Consider the following 21,033-nt stretch of genomic DNA (forward strand, 5'->3'; position numbering starts at 1 on the left):
AACAATGGATGGAAAGTAATCAAGGAGAGAAGCAACCTGGAATTAAGGAGAAACTCCCTAACAGGGAGGACAATTAACCAGTGGAAGAACTTGCCTCCAGAAGTTGTGGGTGCTTCATCACTGGAGACTTTTAAGAGACTGGACAGCCACTTGTCTGTAATGGTATAGGGCAGTGATGGCTAACCTTTTTGCCATTGCGTGCCAAAAGCGGGGGAGCATGGGGAAATCACGCGTGGGTGCCTTATATACTTATATGCGCCCTGTCCCCCAGGCATGCACGCATGCCCTCCCCATGCTCCCCCTGCTTCTGGCACATGATGGCACGGTGGGCCTGGTAGGCTCGTTTTTTGCTCTCCCCAGGCTCCAGAGCCTCTCTAGGAGCCTGGGGAGGGCAAAAACGGCCTTCCCCACCTGCCCAGAGGTCCTCCGGAATCCAGAAACAGCCTGTTTCCCTACTTCTGGTGGGCCCAGAAGGCCCGAAAATCAGCTGACTGGCATGCGCATGCCTGCCGGAGCTGACCTCACGTGCCCACCGATATGGCTCCGTGTGCCACCTGTGGCACGTGTGCCATAGGTTCGCCATCATGGGTATAGGATCCCCTAATCCTCTTGGTTGCTCTTCTCTGCAGTCTTTCTAGAGTTTCAACATAGAATCCTAGTTGGAAAGGTAGATTAATATCTCTTTATTTTTGCATAAGTAAAGAGAAGCCCCTTAGAATCACTTTATATACAGTTCAAACATATTTGAACTGTTTGGAATGTGTTTTTTTCATTGGTTAGCATCATTTGGTTCATATAGCAACAGCAATAGCATTTAGGCTGATATGCCACCCCATAGCGCTTTATAGCACTCGCTAGACGGGTTTATAATGTCAGCATTATTTGCATTTTGCCTCCAACAATCGGGGTCCTCATTTTACTGACTTCAGAAGGATCCACCTTGAGACCGTCAGGATTGAACTCCAGACTGTGGGCAGAGTTTGCCTGCAATACTGCACTTTAACCGCAGCACCATCAAGGCTCCTATTATGTGACAAGCATGCTCATCAGCTTTATATGTTCCACGTAACATTTCATAGCATCCCATAATGTTCTTAGCATGATCATGTAATGCTCCTCCTCACACTCAGAAGTGGTTTTTTTATATTACAATGAAGCATAATAAGTTTGAGTGGTGCGGTGGCCTAGAGGAGGAGTCCTCGCCTCACATTCAAGAAGCTATGAGTTCGATTCTAGGTAGACATTTCTCTCTCTGGGCACAATGAGAATATATCTGCTGGGGGGAAAAAAACCTCCGCATTGGCGATAGGAAAGGCATCCGGCCAGTAAACACTCCGCTCCATTCACTTGCCCAGACTCCGCCCTGAAAGGGATTATGGGATCATTAAAAGAAGATGAATGAAGCATAATAAGTTTGCAAATTACTCAATGTTGCACAGTTTGTGTTTTTAGCAAATTTGAACCAGTTCTTATCAGACTCTGCATTCGTGATGATGAGCTTGCTTTATTAGTTCAAAGAACTAGAAACGTTAATCAAAGAAGCTCCTAGCTCCGTGATGGCGAACCTATGGCACATGTGCCACAGGTGGCATGCGTAGCCATATCGCGTAGCCTCATGTGAGTTCAGCTCCGACATGCATGTGCGCTGGTCAGCTGATTTTGGGGCCTTCCAGTCCCACCGGAAGTTGGCAAACAGGCCGTTTCCTGCCTCCGGAGGGCCTTGGGGGGGGGGAAGGGCCGTTTTTTCTCTTTCTCCAGACTCCAGAGCCTTTCTAGGAGTCTGGAGAGGGCAAAAACTGCCTTCCCCACCCCTCCGGAGGTCCTCTGGAGGCCGGAAATGGCCCGTTTACCAACTTCTGGTGGGACTGGAAGGCCCGTTTTATGCTATCCCCAGGCTCCAGAGCCTTTCTAGGAACTTGGGGAGGGAGAAAACGACCTTCTCCCTCCCGGAGGCCCTCTGGAGGCCGGAAATGGCCTGTTTGCTGACCTCTGGTCCCACTGCGTAGAATTATGGGTGTGGGCACGCATGCACGTGACCCCCCTCCCCCTCTGCTCCTGGCACGTGATGGCAAAAAGGCTAGCCATCACTGTCCTAGCTACTGAAAACATTGTTCAGAGAGGCCTCCCCTCTCCTGCTTCCATCAGTAGGGCAAGAGGCAGTCCCAAAGAGACTCCTAGGAGTAGGAAAACGAAGACTAGGAGTCGGGGGATTCCAGTGGCCCTGCAGCAATAATGGGCTCTTTCCTTCCAGTTTGTTCACAGGGCGCTGGCGCATGAGTTGATCTCCCCTCAAGGAGGCCCCAGCTGTGACTATTACTTGGTGCTGGCCCAGACCTACATGCTCAAGAAGGAATATGACCAATCAGAAGACAGCTTGGAAACGGCTATGCAGATTGATTACCTGGTGCGTACCTCTCCTTAGCATTTTGGGATTCTCTAATTACCCAACTAGAGTTAACTTGATGGATTGTGTCAGCCTGGATCTCCAGCATGGCTTTTCTCTTCGATGCTTGCTTGGTACCGGCTGCCATAGTAACGGGGGGTGGGGGTGGGGGGCATGGCTTTGGGGTTTGGGAAGTGTGCTGGTGTAATGAAGGCCCAGGTGAACTAAAAAGGAGGTTTGCTCTCTGGAATTACTGCGCTGCTGAATGGAATAGTTCACACCCAGTCAAGGCCAACCGTCTTAGAATTCCAGATGGATGAAAACCAGGGGTGAAATCCAGCAGGTTCTGACAGGTTCTGGAGAACCCATAGCGGAAATTTTGTGTAGTTCGGAGAACCGGCAAATACCACCTCTGTCTGGCCACAGAGTGGGGTGGGAATGGAAATTTTGCAATATCCTTCCCCCAGGAGTGGGGAGGGAATGGGGATTTTGCAGTATCCTTCCCCTGGAGTGGGTGGGAATGGAGATTTTGCAGTATCCTTCCCCTGCCACGGCCACCAAGCCACGCCCACAGAACCGGTAGTCAAAAAAAATGGATTTCATCACTGGTGACAACACCTGAAGATGTGATCCACATGACACTATGTGGGACATGGATTGGACATTCAGCCTGGGTCCCTGGTGGGGAGGGATATGGGGAGACTTTCAATATGTAACTTTTGCGCCTTTGGGCTCAGATCTTGCTTTTCTTTCACTGCTATCATTTCAAACGCCGTAAAAGTACCTGTTCTCTACTTCAATGGACTTAGCATGCTAAGACAAAAGTTTAGGGGGTTGCATTTTAATGCCCCCCTAACTTGAAAGGGACACAGTGCCTCATTGGCTAAGACGCTGAGCTTGTCGATCAAAAGGTTGGCAGTTTAGCAGTTCGAATCCTTAGTGCCGCATAACGGGATGAGCTCCCATTACTTGTCCCAGCTTCTGCCAACCTAGGAGTTCAAAAGCACGTAAAAAATGAAACTAGAAAAAATAGGGACCACCTTTGGTGGGAAGGTAACAGCGTTCTGTGCGCCTTTGGCGTTGAGTCATGCCGGCCGCGTGACCACGGAGACGTCTTCGGACAGCGCTGGCTCTTCGGCTTTGAAATGGAGATGAGCACCGCCCCCTAGAGTCGGGAATGACTAGCACATATGTGCGAGGGGAACCTTTACCTTTTAGATATGTTCCAACTCCAAGGGGCAGATGGACCAGTTTTATTCTAGAACATCTTCCCAGGTAGTGGACTTCAATTCTAGAATTATCCTGGCTCTTGGATCGAATGAGCTCTCCCTTATCAACATCCCCAATTGTTTTAATTATTTCTGAATTTTCCACTCACCATCCCCCATTTCCTATGTAGGTTTTAAGGGGAAAAGTATTGATTCGACCAGGATGATGTAAGGTCTCCTGCCTTGTCTAGAGGGTTGGGACTAGAACAGGGGTCAGCAACCTGTGGCTCTGGAGCCGCATGTGGCTCTTTCATCCCTCTGCTGCGGCTCCCTGTCACTCGAAATATACATCACAACCGCCAATGCGCGACACCCGCCGGCACATGATTTATTGAGCTTTTCAACCCCTGGCAGGCCAACCATGGATAAATCCAAGAAAAGAAAAGTTTCAGAAGAAAACAGAACATTTAATTCAACTACATATGCTAGTTTTTTGGCTGCTGAAGAAATAGTCAGGCACAGGAAGGGTTTTGTGGCTCCCGATGTTTTCGTTTCTGTGGGAAAGGGGTCCAAATGGCTCTTTGAGTGATTAAGGTTGCAGACCCCTGGACTAGAAGATCTCCAAGGTCCCTTCCAGCCTTCTCATCCTATGATTCATTGCCAGCCTCCACAGGTCATGCTTAACCCCCTCCCTTTCTCTGCTACCTCTCTAGAATCCAGAGGTTTGGGCTCAAAAAGGCCATCTCTGCTACTTGACCGGGAATTTCAGTGAAGCAAAGTCCTGCTACGAACGCACTATCAGCTTTGTGACGGACGCGAAGGATATGCATACTGTGTACCTGCGACTGGGATCCATCTATCTGGGAGGCAAGGAGGTGAGAAGGTAGAAATGGGACCAACAAGAAGATCCTGGTGGATTCGTTGACTTGAGATGACTGCCCCGTAGAACTTTGATGGGCAGAAACATTGTCTCACTGGGTATTATATTAATTTTTGCTCCAAAAGACACATTATGGCTTATTTTTTTGGTTAGGTCTTATTTTGGGGGAAATACAGTACTAAACGCCTCCATCTGGTTGACAAACTTAACCAGGGCTTATTTTTGGGGTAGGGCTTATATTACAAGCATCCCGAAAAATCATGCTAGGGCTTATTTTCCGGTTGGGTCTTATTTTCAGGGAAACAGGGTAATTGCTAGTGCCGTTACCATGTTTTCCCGAAAATAAGACCCTGTCTTATATTTTTTTGAACCCTGAAATAAGTGCTTGGTCTTATTGCCATGCGCTCCAAAGCCCGATTGGTCTTATTATCAGGGATGTCTTATTTTGGGGGAAAACAGGGTAGTACCAATGTACACTGTAAAGATAATGACCAGTATTATACTATGTTGAGAAGTTGGGGTGGATTTGTTGAGTCTGGGGTTTCCTCTGAGACTTGAGGAGACCTCAGTTTGAGGTCATGCCGCTTTGCGCAATCAGGACCGTAGACCAGTGTTTCCCAAACTTGACCCTTTGAAGATATATGGACTTCAACTCCCAGAATTCCTCAACCAGGCATACTGGTTGGGAAATTCTGGGAATTGAAGTCCATGCATCTTAAAATAGCCAAGTTTGGGAAACACTGCCGTAGACGAAGAAGCAATTATTTCCCATGAAAATAATTTAACGATCATTTTAATAATCATAACAATTTGCTTCAACCAGTTTCTTCCCACCTACCCACCCGGAAAAACTACTTAGACAGAAGAAAGAAGCAAAAAAAAAAAAAAAAAGTATACTTTTCCCATTTGGGAGAAAATACATTCCAGCCATTGGTCAAAGCTAATTTCATACTTAATCCTTCCGTAATGCTTCCCTTTGCCCTCTGAGTTTTGGATCTTGTTTTTTTCCGCATAGCCAAGATGGGTTCTATCACACCATCCTGTATTCTGTGATGATTTTTATGAGTTTTATGAGCCTTCTCTAACCGCCTGCCTGGAGCAAGTCATGTTCAAACAGCTGCTAATGACCTCTTTCCGTTTGGAGAACTGCAGGTCGTTTTTGTCAACGAGCAAGGAGAAACCATCCTAAATTGCCCCAGCCTGGAGAGTAATTCTCTCTTCTCTTTTCTTTTGGCAGTATGACAAAGCCAAGCACATTTACCTCCTGGCGAGTAAGAAATCACCTTCTTGTCTCACCTGGCTGGGAGTAGGAATCGCTTGCTACAGGGTAAGAGATGGAGTCCTTTTGGCCTTCAGATTTGTAGAACATAGAAGACTAGGTTGGAAGGCACCTTGGAGATCTTCTAGTCCAGTCCCCTGCTCAAGCAGGAGACTTCAGTGGAACAGAAGTTGCCTTTGGAAGTTGTGGGAGCTGCATCACAGTCTCTTCTTGAAAGTCTCAAGTGATGAAGCTCCCACAACTTCCAAAAGGCAACTTCTGTTCCACTGGTTGATTGTTCTCACTATCAGAAAATTTCTCCTTATTTCCAGGTTAAATCTCTCCTTGTTCAGTTTCCATCCATTGTTCCTTGTCTGGCCTTCAGGTGCTTGACCTCCTCCTCTCTATGGCAGCCCCTCAAATATTGGAAGACTGCTATCCTGTCTCCCCTGCTCCTTCTCTTCACTAGACCAGCCATGCCCAGTTCCTGCAACCGTTCATTGGATGTTTTAGCCTTCAGGCCCCTAATCGTCCTGGTTGCTCTCCTCTGAGACTCTTTCTAGAGTCTCAACATCTTTTTTATAGTGTGGTGACCAAAACTGGATGCAGTATTCTTGGTGTAGTCTTACTAAGGCTTTATAGAGTGGTATTAGTACCTCACTTGATCTTGATTGTATCCCTCTGTTAATGCAATTTAGGATTGCATTGGCTTTTTTGGCTGCCACTGCACATGGCTGGCTCATATTTAGTTGGTTGTCCACTAAGACTCCAAGATCCCTCTCCCAGTCGGTTGTTAAGCGAATCTGGCTTCCCCCTTGACTTTGCTTGTCAGAAGGCTGCAAAAGTGAATCACACAATCCCGGGACACTTGCAACTGTCATAAATATGAGTCAGTTGCCAAGCATCTGAATTTTGGTCACGTGATCATGGAGATGGTACAAAGGTTGTAACTTTGAAAAATGGCCATTAGTCACTTTTTTCAGTGCCGTTGTATCTTTGAACAGTCACTATATGAACTGTTGTAGGTCGAGGGTTACCTGTATCTATGGAGATTGTCAGTCATTCAGGTCGTGGTTGTCTCAAAGGTGCTTTTTTTTCAAGAGGCAACTGGACTTTCTGGTTTTTCTTTGAAGACATTTCACTTCTCATCCAAGAAGCTCAGAGCTGAAGAAGCTTCTTGGATGAGAAGCGAAATGTCTTCAGAGAAAAACAAGAAAGTCCAGTTGTCTCCTGAAAAAGCACCCTTGGGACAACCATGACCTGGATGACTGAGAATCTCTACAGACTTGGCCAATGAAGAATTCTCTTCTCTTCTCTTCTCTTCTCTTCTCTTCTCTTCTCTTCTCTTCTCTTCTCTTCTCTTCTCTTCTCTTCTCTTATTCTACTATTCTTACTCTATTCTATTCTATTCTATTCTATTCTATTCTATTCTATTCTATTCTATTCTATTCTTCTCTTCTCTTATTCTATTCTATTCTATTCTATTCTATTCTATTCTATTCTATTATTCTACTATTCTTATTCTATTTCTATTCTATTCTATTCTATTCTATTCTATTCTATTCTATTCTATTCTATTCTATTCTATTCTATTCCATTCCATTCCATTCCATTCCATTCCTCTCTTCTCTTCTCTTATTCTATTCTATTCTATTCTATTCTATTCTATTCTATTCTATTCTATTCTATTCTATTCTATTCTATTATTCTACTATTCTTATTCTCTTCTCTTCTCTTCTCTTATTCTATTCTATTCTATTCTATTCTATTCTATTCTATTCTATTCTATTCTATTCTATTCCATTCCATTCCATTCCATTCCATTCCATTCCATTCCTCTCTTCTCTTCTCTTCTCTTCTCTTCTCTTCTCTTCTCTTCTCTTCTCTTCTCTTCTAATTATTCTATCCTATCCTATCCTAGAAAGTCCAGTTGCCTCTTAGGGAAAAAAAAGGCACCTTTGGGAGTCTCGGATTCCAGTTGCCACGAGTTAACCTTTTTTTTTTAGATAGGCTGATGTTGGTTTTTCATGAGTAAAATCTCTTTCCGGTAGCTCAAAGAGATGGCCGAGGCAGAAGACGCTCTCTCTGAAGCCAACGCCCTCAACAACAGCAATCCGGAAGTCTGGGCTTACCTCGCTTTGGTCTGCATGAAGGTGAGTCTCCAGAGGTTCGTTTTATCCCAACGGCTGAGAATTTGCTCTTCCCTGCGATCGTAGGATTGAGATCGTAGGATAACGATGGAACTTCAAGATAAAGAGGAATCAGAGTATTACTTAACGTGGGACTTATTGTACAAATGGTTAGATAGCAGGTGCAGAAGTTAGTAACTTAATACACATTGGCAACCTTCAGTCTTCAAAAGACTATGGTATCGTGCTCTGGAAAGAGGTCCTAAAACAGCATCTGGTATGACTAAAAAGGCCAATTCGAGAGTGGCAATCCCTTCCATACTGAAGGCAAATACATTCTGTCCTCTGCCCAGCCCCCAGATATCGCTGGTTTCGGGACTGCCTCTTTGCCTCGGCCTGCTAAAAAAGTGTCTCTTCGAATTGGAGAAGGCCATGCTGCATCTTTAGCCTCCAAGCTGAACGATCAGAGGTCAAGGTTTCCCAGTTGTTAATGTCCATTCCCAAGGCCTTTAGGTCCCTCTTGCAGATATCCTTATATCACAGCTGCGGTCTCCCTCTGAGGCGCTTTCCCTGCACTAATTCTCCATACAGAAGATCTTTCGGAATCCGACCATCAGCCATTCTCACGACATGCCCCAGCCAGCGTAGACGTCGCTGTTTCAATAGTGTATACATGCTAGAAATTCCAGCACGTTCCAAGACTGCGCTATTTGGAACTTTGTCATGCCAGGGAATGCCAAGGATACGTCGGAGATAGCGCATATGAATAACTTGAATAACATAATAACGAAAGGAGATTAACAAAATAGAAATAAATACAGTCAGATAGAAAGATAGATAGATAGATAGATAGATAGATAGATAGATAGATAGATAGATAGATAGATAGAATATATGTTGTAAGCACTATTGGACTGTACGTGACGATAGATTAAAATGTAGAGAGTGATAAATGTATAGAGTTATGGTACAACTATGAAAATAATGGTTATAACTATGACGTACAATATTATGTATTTAAAAGAGACTATACTGTATGACTCAGTGGCTCAGGGGACGCGGCAGCTCAGTGGCTAAGACGCTGAGCTTGTCGATCGAAAGTTCGGCAGTTCAGCGGTTCGAATCCCTAGTGCCGCGTAACGGGGTGAGCTCCCATTGCTTCTCCCAGCTTCTGCCAACCTAGCAGTTCGAAAGCAGGTAATAAAAAATGCAAGTAGAAAAATAGGGACGAGCTTTGGTGGGAAGGGAACAGTGTTCTGTGCGCTTTTGGCATTGAGTCATGCTGGACACATGACCACGGAGATTTCTTTGGACAGCGCTCGCTCTTCGGCTTTGAAACAGAGAAGAGCACTGCCCCCTAGAGTCGGGAACAACTAGCACATGTGCGAGGGGAACCTTTACCTTTACCTTTTTATACTATATGACTACGAGAATAATGGTTATAATTCAGGGTGTATAATACTAGATATACTTAAAAAGGACTTGATACACTTTCGTTGCAAAACTGGAAATGTGATGTATATAATAGAGGAAAATGTATAATAATTTTTTTTTTAAAAAAAGGATTGAGATTGGGGTCAGAGTAAGGAAGGGCTTCTCTGCGAATGAATTCAATGCTCCTTTGAGTGCAAATGGCTTCTTAAACCCATTTGAAGTCCTTTTCCAGATCAAATGGATGGATGGAAAGAAGTTTGCAGTCGAGGCAGAAATGTAGAAATGCATTTTCACAGCACCCTTTCCTTTTTTCTGGGCTGCCGTTCTTTTTGTTCACTCTTCTCAATTTGACGAGAGACCTTCCCCTGGGCGATTTATTTCTCCCTTTCCCCGTTTTCTGTTAAAAACACCATTAAGCTTTTCAGGGTTTCTCCTGCCTTGTCAGAACCTGTTTATTACAGATTGCTGTTTTTTCCCCCCCTTAGGGCGGAAGACAACTGGAGGCCGAACAATCCTATAAATACGCTGTTAAGGTTGGTGACATTTTTTTTCCTCCCCTGGTTCAAACTTCTCCGATCTCTGGAAGGGTGCAAATCTCCGAGGCTTTTCCCAATACAGGTAGTCTTCTGCTTACAACAATTCGGTTAGTGACCGTTCGAAGTTATAACCTCAGTGAAAAAAGTATGAGTCGGACCCTTGGCAACCGACTCGTATTTATGACGGGTTGCAGCGTCTCGGCGGAGAGGGGAGGGGTTGTCACGTGACCAAAATTTCTGTTGTTTAAGTGCGACATTGATGAAGTGAGTTTGGCCCCCTTTTACGAACCTTTCTTGCCACAGTTGTTAATCGCTGCAGTTGATAAGTTGGGAACCTGAATTGGTGAAGGGAATCCGGCTTCCCCGTGGACTTTGCTTGTCAGAAGGTCACAAAAGGGGGTCACGTGACCCCAAAAACACTGCAATCATCAGAAATATGATCCAATCACTAAGCATCTGAATTTTGATCACATGGTCATGGGGATGCTGCAAAGGTCATAACTGTGAAAAACAGTAATAAGTCACATTTTTCAGTGCCGTTGTGTGTACACACACACACACACACACACACACACACACACACAAATATACATACATATACACACACATATACATACATATACTGTGTGTGTGTCTATCAGCTAGCTAGCTAGCTATGTATACATACATACAGGGATGGGATTCAGCCAGTTTGGACTGGTTCGGGCGAACCAGATGTTAATTTTACATCTGGTTTGCCGAAGCAGTAGTTGCAAGGACTAGCTGGCTCCGCCTGCCCCACCCCACCTCTCCCAGGAGTCTCCACACGGCCTGTTTTGGATGCCAGGTAAGTGCAAGGCCCATGCGGAGGCTCTGGGAGGGTGAAAAATGGGCCTACCAGAAGTACCAGAAGTCTGGAAATGAGCCCGTTTCCGGCCTCCAGAGGGCTTCCGGAGCCCAGGGGAGGCTGTTTTCACCCTCCCGGAGGCTCGAAAAAAACCATCGAGAGCCTGGGAAGGGTGAAAAATGGGCCTACCGGAAATACCAGAAGTCTGGAAACGAGCCCGTTTCTGGCCTCCAGAGGGCCACTGGAGCCCGGGGGAGGCCGTTTTCACCCTCCTGGAGGCTCAAGGAAAGCCTCCGGAACCTGGGGAGGGTGAAAATGCCTCCCACCCCACCATGGTGCAGGAGGCCAAGTAGGCCACGTCCCTATGGCCATGCCCACCCAGCAACTGGGCAGAGAACCGGTTGCTAAAATTTTTCAATCTCACCCCTGCATCCATACTGTACATATATTGTCTGTGTGCATGCATATATATGTCTGTCTATCATCAAGCTATCTATGTATATGTATACATATACATACATACATACTGTGTTTCCCCAAAAATAAGACCCTGTCTTACATTTTTTTGAACCCTGAAATAAACACTTGGCCTTATTGCCATGCGCTCAAAGGCCCAATTGGGTTTATTATCAGGGGATATCTTATTTTGGAGGAAACAGGACAGATAGATAGATAGATAGATAGATAGATAGATAGATAGATAGATAGATAGATACCGTGTTTCCCTGAAAATAAGACCCTGTCTTATATTTTTTTGAACCCTGAAATAAATACTTGGCCTTATTGCCATGCACTCAAAAACCCGATTGGGCTTATTATCAGGGGATGTCTTATTTGGGGAGAAACAGGGTACATATTAACAAGGAGGCATTTTTCATTTGTCTTATATTGGATTTCTGCCCTTTCCTTCTTTGAGTATATTTGACAGATGTTTAAGTTACCCCGTTTTCCCTTCTGTTGCAGCTGGAGTTGGACAACCCCGATCTCCTGCAGGAGGTCAAACAAGTCCAGCTAGAAGTTGGCTTTGGTGACCCATCGTTTTGATCACCTCTTCTGCGGCTATATTCTAAGCAGGGACCAACAGCTACCATTTTACACAGCAGGGGAGGTAGGGCAAGGTTGCCAGATGCTTGCCAACCATCAGCACAGAGGCGTACTGCCACATTCTGAAACAACAATCGACGTTTGTTTCCAAAGCTTCCATGAAAAGTTTACACAGCAGTTTATGAGTTCATGGAATTTAGAAGAAGCACATTGTAGAGATTCCATTTGTTCTGTGGAATATCCAGCAATGAAATTAAAGCCAACCATAAGGCAACTTACAAGGCATGACTTATCTACAAAGGTTAAAAAATGCTGGAGAAAGATTTTTTTCCCAGTTCCTGAAATGGAAAGCCTCAGAATAACTCTAGCACAGTATTTCTCAAGCTTGGCAACTTTTAAGATGTGTGGACTTCAAACTCCCAGAATTCCCCAGCCAGCTAACCTATGCTGTATGGGGAATTCTGGGAGTTGAAGTCCACACGCCTCTTTTAAAAAGTTGCCAAGCTTGAAAAAAACTGCTATAACACATCACAATAATTAGAAGACCTTTGTTGGAGATATTTGGAGAAGAACAGGAAGAGGAATTGGAGAGAGGTTTAGTGAACTGCCTCATTTCTAGGTCTCATTTAGTGCAAGTGGATATTACAACTGAGAGCAGATTGGGTTTTATACAGCATTTTATTACCTGGGCAAAATAAATATCCATGAATGTGAGTTCTTGATTCAGTTAGTTTATCCATGTAGCTCTCTGGAGATGATTCCCTCAAGTCAGTTTTGACCTAGTGATAGATTTTTGATCTAATGGCTATGTACATTATGGGTCCACATTTATTTTATTCACAGCTTCTTGTTGTTGTTGTTGTTTTGTCTGCTCCCTGTAATTGCTTTGGCAGCCCAGAATTTTGAAAGAGGAATCAAATACGATATGCAAAAGGATTCAAGAACAGCAGTTTGGGGCAGGTGATTTAATAAAACAGTTTGGATCTGTTTATTCATGGTGTCTTTTGGGTGTGTACTCTTGTGCCTTTCTGTAGGAGTAAAAAATTGTTAATTCTAGTAACTTTTTCTGCCAGAGAAATGCCCAAACTCACTCAGGCTGTAATTGTTTTTTTTTTTAATGTTATAAGTCCATTTGCAAAAGAAAGGTGCATGCACGAGTTTTTAATATGCAAAGCTGAATTTCACTAATGGTTATACAAATTATCCATGACAGAGAATTTCTGGGCCATGTGAAAGTTGGAAGTTGTCAAGCAATTTCCATTGATTCTTGAGCTTCTTTGTAAGTTATTGCCAGCTATGTATTTCCCTTTAAATAGTCATCCTTGCATGACAGCTAAAGTACTATGCCATTTTTCATCTCCCAGTTCATCTTTCATCTCTTAAACAAAGTTTACAATTTTTTTATTGCAAATGCAAGAATTGCGAAGAGCTGGAAACATTCTGTCCTGACTTAGGAATTTCTCCCAACAGCTAAAAGCCCAGACAAGTGTGCATATGTGTGCAAAGCATGCACACGTGCACGTGATGTGCTTCCTTTTCAGCACTTGGTGCCGTGAGCATGCACGCGCCCTACCTTTTCGGCACTCTGTGAATCCCTGCAGTTGTTAAGTTAGTAACATGGTCATTAAATGAATCTGGCTTCCCCATTGACTCAGAAGGTCACAAAAGGGGATTCCCATGACCCCAGGACATAGCAACAGTCATAAGTATGAGTCATTTGCCTGAATTTTGATAATGTGACCACAGGGATGCGGTCCATAAATGTGAAAAATGATCCTAAGTCACTTTTTTTTTCAATACCATTGTAAACCTCCGTCACTAAATGAACTGTTAAGTCAAGGACTATCTCTAATGAATAGTTGAGCCAGAATTCCAGGGGCTGGCAGACAGCTAAGAAGTAGATGAAACCAATAAAACTGTATTCATTTTAATCTATTAAATCAGTTTTTCTCAATCTCAGCAACATTAGGATGTGTGGACTTCAGCTCCCAAAATCCCCCAGCCAGCATGACTTTGAGGAACAGTAAATACACACGCAGCAGAGTCCCAGTGCATCCCAATTCCTCCGTGCTAAACCTCGGCTCGAAGAGACGGTTACCACCTAACAGTGAGGACAATTAACCAGTGGAACAGCTTGCCACCAGAAGTTGTGGGCGCTCCATCACTGGAGGTTTTTAAGAAGAGACTGGACAGTCACTTGTCTGAAGTGGTATAGGTTCTCCTGCTTGAGCAAGGGACTGGACTAGAAGACCCCCAAGGTCCATTCTATTCTATTCTATTCTTATTCTTATTCTTATTCTTATTCTTATTCTTATTCTTATTCTTATTCTTCTCTTCTTATTCTCTTCTATTCTATTCTATTCTATTCTATTCTATTCTATTCTATTCTATTCTATTCCATTCTCTATTCTATTCTATTCTATTCTATTCTATTCTATTCTATTCTATTCTATTCCATTCTCTATTCTATTCTATTCTATTCTAGTTCTATTCTCTATTCATTCCTTATTCTATTCTACTCTACTCTACTCTACTCTACTCTATTCCATTCTTCATTCCAATATTCTATTCTATTCTATTCTATTCTATTCTATTCTATTCTATTCTATTCTATTCTATTCTATTCTATTCTATTCTATATTCTATTCATTCCTAATTCTATTCTATTCTATTCTATCTCTATTCCGATTGCAATTCAACCGACAGTTTAGTCTCGCTAAAATAAAATAAAATAAAAAAGGCTGCTGTTTGAGCCTCCGGCCGCAGAGGGCGCTCCAGGCAATACGCGGCGCCCCGATCGGAAAGGCGGAAGCGGAAGCGGGAGCCAGACGGCGGCAGCAGCAGCACCGAGAAGGGTGGGAAGCGCCGGGTCGAGCGGCGATTGCTGCAAACCCCCTCCCCGAAGCCGCGGGGATGAGGCGGGACGTGCGCATCCTCCTGCTGGGGGAAGGTAAGGGGGCGGCCTTCCCGGATCGGGGCGGCCCGGGATGGAGGGCGAGAAGCGCCGCCGCGTGGGCGCTCCGAGTCTTGGGGAGGGGTGGGGGGTCGAGTCTTAAAGAAGGCTGGTGAAAAGGGGGCGGGGCCAGGAGGTATGCGGACGGGGCGGGGCTGAGGAGTTGTGGGCGGGGCCAGGAGGCTTGGCAATGACCTTGGAGGAGAGTCAGGGGTGGAATCAGGACACGTGGGAAATGGGGAGTTGCATCCCAGAGGGGGGTTGGCCCTAAGTGGTTCTTGCTGGCTTTGGTTGTCCTCCAACTTGGCTTGACTACCGCAACACTCTGTGCATGGGGCCGCCCTTGGAGACTACCTGGAACCTTCAACTTGCAGCAGACTCCCAGTGCATGCTAAACCTCCGCTCGAAGAGACAGTTACCTCCTAACAGTTAACCAGTGGAACAGCTTGCCACCAGAAGTTGTGGGCGCTCCATCACTGGAGGTTTTTAAGAAGGGATTGGATAGCCAACTTGTCTGGAATGGTATAAAATCTCCTGCTGGATCAGGGGGCTGGACTAGAAGACCTCCTAGGTCCCTTCCAGCTCTATTCTGATTGATTGATTGATTGGTTAGCCAGTGGAATGGGTCAATCAATCAATCAGAATAGAGCTGGAAGGGATCTTGGAGGTCTTCTAGTCCAGCCAGTTGTGGATGCTCTTATCACTGGAGGGTTTTTTTTAAAAGAAGGGATTGGATAGCCACTTGTCTGGAAGTGGGCTTATAGACCAGCCAACTGGTCTATAAGCGCAGGAGGGGCAAGCAGGATTGGGCAAACCTCTGCTTTGCCCACATCCTGCCTCATCCCCACAGCTTCAGTGGGGCGGAGTGGGGGTAGGGGCTGGTTTGCTCCCAGGTGCAATTTCCGGTGCCGGTCACCACCTGTAAAGCTGCACCAGGCCAGGTAGAAACCGTTTGGTCTCCCTTTAGCATCCCCCCTGCTGATTCGATGCTGCAGGGTTGGCATCCTCTGGGTGCTTTTTGATTCAATAATTCCGTGCATTGGGGTTCTAGATGGCTGTGGCTGTTTCAATGTAGCAAAGTCCTGCTACAAACATAGGATCGGCTTAGTGATGGGCACTCCATCACTGGAAGTTTTTAAGAAGAGACTAGACGGTCACTTATCTAAAATAGTACAGGTTCTCCTGCTTGAGCAGGGGGTTGGACTAGAAGACCTCCAAGGTCCCTTCCAGCTCCATTCCACTCCACTCCACTCCATTCGTTTTATTCTATTCTCTATATCAGGGGTCAGCAACCTGCGGCTCTGGAGCTGCATGTGGCTCTTTGGGCCCTCTGCTGTGGCTCCTTGTCAGGTGATCCCACCATGGGCTGGCCCCATCCCTCGCCCTCCCCTCCTAGTCACTCCTCACCTGGCCTGAGAAGATAAGGGCGATGGTGGGGGATGGAGAAGTGGCCAGGGCAGAGACAGAGAGATACAAAGAGAGGGAGAGAGAGAGACATAGAGAGATACAAAGAGAGGGAGAGAGAGAGACATAGGGAGATACAGAGAGAGAGAGGGAGAGAGAAACATAGAGAGTGGGGGGAGAGAGAGACATAGGGAGATACAGAGAGGGGGAGAGAGACACAGAGAGAGGGGGAGAGAGAGACATAGAGAGACACAGAGGGGGAGAGAGATACAGAGAGAGAGGGAGAGGGAAGGAAGGGAGGGGGGAGGGAGAGATATGTCAAAAGGATTTTGTGGTTCCCGGTGTTTTTTAACAACTGGTTCTCTGCCCTAATGACTGGCTGAGTAGGCATGGTTGGGGGGGTGTCATGTGACTAGTAGAAGTGAGTGACATCGAGTTGGCCACGCCCACCCAGATTTTGTGGCTCCCAGTGTTTTCTTTTCTGTGGGAAACGGGTCCAAATGGCTCTTTGAATAGTTAAGGTTGCAGACCCCTGCTCTATATTCTATATTCTATTTTATTCTCTATTCTATTCTTGAATACAAGCAGTTCTTCATTTACAGCGGTTTCTTTAGCCACCATTCAAAGTCACAATGGCACTGAAAAAAGTGACTTAGACCATTTTTTTACATCCTCATCCCCACGGTCACGTGATTTCCATGCGGATGCTTGACAACTGACCCACATATATGACGGTTGCAGTGTCCCGGCGGTCACATGATCCCCTTTTTGCGATCTTCTGACGAACAAAGTCAATGCGGAAGCCAGATTTCTTTAACAACTGCAGAGATTTATTTTAATGAAAGCAGCAAGGCGTGTCGTAAACTGGGGCAAAACTCAATTAGCAAATTTCTCACTTAAGCAACCTAAATTTTGGGCTCAAATTGTGGTCATTCTTTCTTGTCTGTGATTGGGGTACATCTGTCTGGAAGGCAAGGTGGGGAAGTAGAAATGGGACAAATAACTTGGTACCGTGTTTTCCCAAAAATAAGACCCTGTCTTATATTTGTTTTGAACCCCGAAATAAGCGTTTGGACTTATTTTCATGGAGGTCTTATTATTTTGGGGCGCATGGAGCAAGATGGGGCTCCTCTTGCCATCTTACCTGATTTCCAGTTCTGCATTTAAATATTTTTGGGGAGGGCTTATTTTCGGGGGGAGGCTTATTTTAGCACATGGGCTCAAAACGGGATGTCTTATTTTCGGGGAAACAGGGTACTTTAATGGTCTTGAGATGATTGCCTCATAAAACTTTTTTTTTTTTATTGAAAAAGTTTTACAATTACATTTTCTCCCCAATTTCCCCCCCCAACCCTCCCTGACCTCCCTAACCCTCCCTAACCCCCCTAGCCCTCCCCTCCCCCCCAGACTTCCACATAATATAATCCAAATCAAAATCCCCTTTTTATAAAACTTGAACCCTTCCACCCCCTGTATATTTTCCACATCTTCACAAAATTCAATTATTCTATCCCTATATAATACTTTCAGTTAAAAGCTATCTGATATTTCCTAGTTTGATATTTATTCTGCACATAATCTATCCACTTTTTCCACTCCCATACATAAGCCTTTTGTGAGCGATCTTTTAAATATGCTGAAATCTTCTCCATCTCTGCAAAACTGGCCATCTTCAAAGTCCATTCTTCAATAGTAGGCATAGCTTCATTTTTCCAATATTTTTTTTTTAATTTGATTTATATGCCACCCTTCTCCGGAGACTCAGGGCGGCTTACAATGTGCTAAGCAATAGCCTTCATTCTTTTGTATATTTATACAAAGTCAGCTTATTGCCCCCACAAACTGGGTCCTCAATTTACCTACCTTAGAAAGGATGGAAGGCTGAGTCAACCTTGAGCCTGGTGAGATTCGAACTTACAGTAATTGCAGGCAGCTGGTCTTAATAACAGGGTGCTTTAGACCACCGTACTACCAAGGCTCTTGATATATTGACCTATCAATAATCTCGCTGCTGTTATCATATACAATATCAACTTTGTTTCACCCAATGTAAAACCCTTAACTATACCCAATAAAAACAATTGTGGAGAAAACTGAATTTTTTTCTTCAAAACATTCTGCATAACCCACCAAATTTTTATCCAAAAAGCCTTCACTTTCTTACAAGTCCACCACACATGATAATATGTGGCATCTAGGATTGCCTCATAGAACTTGATAGACAGAGAGATGCCCCCCCCCATCCCTCAAGATCCAGATGACTGCCCGACTGCTGTCACTCAAAAGAGACATAAACATCCTGCTTCTTCACCCAGGCCTTTGGCGAGGGAGACAATCGCTTGGCTTGTCCCTTCCCATCTTACGTCTTTATCTTTTAAGTTCTTTTGATAGTTATTATATTTTTTTTAATGGTTGTGAGCTATCCAGAGTTGTTGGAACTCAGGCAGCATATACATTTGATATATGATTGTGGTTCATCGCGCAGTCAGCCAGATGTTCAGAGTGGATTTGACATTTTGATCCCCCTGCCGAGTCCTTTCCGAGGACCTGGGTTAAGACAGATGTTGTTTGAAGGCGTTAAAAGGTATCGTCATGGGATGTAAGCTGTTCCAAATCCAGCCCACCTTCTGCAATTGACGGATTGGGGTTTTGTCGATGTTGATGGTGTTCAAATTGGTGCTCCAGATGTTTTGGGATTGCACCCAAGGTGCCCAATCACTATTGGTACTACCTTTCCTTTCTTTTGCCAAGGTCATTCTACTTCCATGTGGAGATCTTTGTATTTTGTGCTTCACTTCTTTCACTTTTATTCTGTCTGTCTGTCTGTCCATTCATCCATCCATCTATTTATCCATCCATCCATCCATCCATCCATATCTCTCTCTCTCTCTCTTTATCTATATCAGCTATCTCTCTATCTCTATCAGCTCTCTCTCTCTCTCTATCTATCTATCTATCTATCTATCTATCTATCTATCTATCTATCTGATTAATATATTTTGCCTTTTGCAAAACCACATCCAGTAACATTCTATGTTATCTTAAACTATTTTCCATATATTCTTCTACCTTTTCTCCAGGATTCTGATTCTGACATGTACTGCCATGTCCACTATCCAGATTTTTTTAGTCTTTCTTATTGACAGTTGCTAAGTCTGGGGGTTATGTGGCAATTCTTTGGCACTTTAATTTCTTCATTTTTATATGCTTTAACTGACGTAATCTAAAAGTTGGCCTAGATCAGGGGGTCAGCAACCTTAAACACTCAAAGAGCTACGAAGGTCCTAACTGGAAGCCCCCCTCGTTCAATTCTGGAGCCGACCAGAAGTCCAGTTCCCCCACCATAGAGTCTCCTCCTAGCGCAGCATCCTTTTTTTTCTACTTGTCCTAACCTATCAATTGTGGAGCCAACCGGTGACAGGGAGCCACAGCAGAGGGATGAAAGAGCTACATGCGGCTCCAGAGCCTCGGGTTGCCGATTCCTGGCCTAGATTATAGCAGTTTTAACATTTGTTTTATAATTAAATAAATAACTAACGATCCAGAGATCTGATCTTAAACTATCCTGACATTTTTGCTACAGCAATCCAAACCGATTATGACTTCTAGACTAACTGAAAGAGTTGGGCAGAGGATATCTTGCAAAATTGTTCTAAAAGGTTCTTCGCAAAATAATACGGAAAGCAGGATCCTTCATCTGACACTATGGTCTCTGGCTTATGGTGCTGATATATATATATGTGTGTGTGTCTATTTTCAGGTTGCTGCAACTCTTTGGTATTAGTATTGAATTTTTTATTTCATATTTAATCTTTGCTAAGCGCTTACATTATTTCTTAGTTAACTTAATGTCAAAATCCATTCATAATCAGATTCCTGAATTTTTTGTTTTTAATGGTATGTGACTGTAAAGCTGCCCAGAGTTACTCTATATGGTAAGAGGGGCAACCAATAAATTCTACAAATAAATACCTTGAAGAATTATAGGAGATAAAAATAGGTTATAAAAAGAACGATTGCAGGAATTGGGTATGCCTAGTCTAGTGAAAATGGGCTCAGTGGCTAAGACGCTGAGCTTGTCGATCAGAAGGTCAGCAGTTCAGGGGTTCAAATCCCTAGGGCCGTGTAATGGGGTGAGCTCCTGTGACTTGTCCCAGCTTCTGCCAACCTAGCAGTTCGAAAGCAGGTAAAAAATGCAAGTAGAAAAATAGGGACCACCTTTGGTGGGAAGGTAACAGCGTTCCGTGCGCCTTTGGCGTTGAGTCATGCTGGCCACATGACCACGGAGATGTCTTCGGACAGCGCTGGCTCTTTGGCTTTGAAACGGAGATGAGTACCGCCCCCTAGAGTCGGGAATGACTAGCCCATATGTGCGAGGGCAACCTTTACCTTCACCTAGGACTGGTAATTGATACCTGAATTTTTCGTCATAAGTTATTGCAGTAATAAGCTCAAACTGGATTTATTTTTGCCGCCGTGTTTCCTAAAATTTATTTTTTATTTTTTCTCATTCAGTCATATTAATTTATTTTTCCTTTAAGTAAATCATACGGTTTGTTCAATGAATTCAGCTTTCCCCCACGGGCGTTTTTTGTTTGCTGAAAATTCCCCCTCCCCCTCCCCAAGAGCCTTGGTAGTACAGTGGTCTAAGGCACCCTGTTATTAAGACCAGCTGCCTGCAATTACTGCAGGTTCGAATCTCGCCAAGGCTCAAGGTTGACTCAGCCTTCCATCCTTTCTAAGGTAGATAAAATGAGGACCCAGTTTATGGGGGAAATAAGCTGACTTTGTATAAATATACAAAAGAATGAAGGCTATTGCTTAGCGTATTGTAAGCCGCCCTGAGTCTCCGGAGAAGGGCGGCATATAAATCAAATTAAAAAAAAAATAATGTTGCAGATTGTGACTGCATGATTGTGGGACGCTGCAACCGGTGGTCAATGCAAGCCAGCGCTCGAATTGCGATTATGTGATCATG

General features: G+C 44.4%; 2 protein-coding genes across 3 annotated transcripts in view; both read left to right on the forward strand.

The window, feature by feature from the left end:
- The window catches only part of CFAP70 (cilia and flagella associated protein 70), a 45,128-nt gene extending 33,430 nt beyond the window's left edge, over positions 1-11,698 (forward strand). The window contains exons 18-23 of the mRNA XM_070955062.1: positions 2,252-2,404; positions 4,305-4,466; positions 5,709-5,798; positions 7,781-7,882; positions 9,778-9,825; positions 11,618-11,698. Of these exons, the coding sequence (XP_070811163.1) occupies positions 2,252-2,404; positions 4,305-4,466; positions 5,709-5,798; positions 7,781-7,882; positions 9,778-9,825; positions 11,618-11,698 (636 nt within the window). The remainder of the gene's footprint in view (positions 1-2,251; positions 2,405-4,304; positions 4,467-5,708; positions 5,799-7,780; positions 7,883-9,777; positions 9,826-11,617) is intronic.
- A 2,832-nt stretch (positions 11,699-14,530) lies between these two features.
- Positions 14,531-21,033, forward strand: part of RHOT2 (ras homolog family member T2) — a 46,063-nt gene continuing 39,560 nt past the window's right edge. For both annotated transcript variants that reach the window (XM_070955424.1, XM_070955425.1), the window contains exon 1: positions 14,531-14,648. In XM_070955424.1, coding sequence (XP_070811525.1) covers positions 14,612-14,648 — 37 coding nt within the window. In that variant the 5' untranslated portion in view covers positions 14,531-14,611. The remainder of the gene's footprint in view (positions 14,649-21,033) is intronic.

This window comes from Pituophis catenifer, unplaced genomic scaffold (assembly GCF_029215685.1).
Source record: "Pituophis catenifer annectens isolate HBS135680 unplaced genomic scaffold, rPitCat1.0.hap2 SCAF_16, whole genome shotgun sequence".
Classification (NCBI taxonomy): domain Eukaryota; kingdom Metazoa; phylum Chordata; class Lepidosauria; order Squamata; family Colubridae; genus Pituophis; species Pituophis catenifer.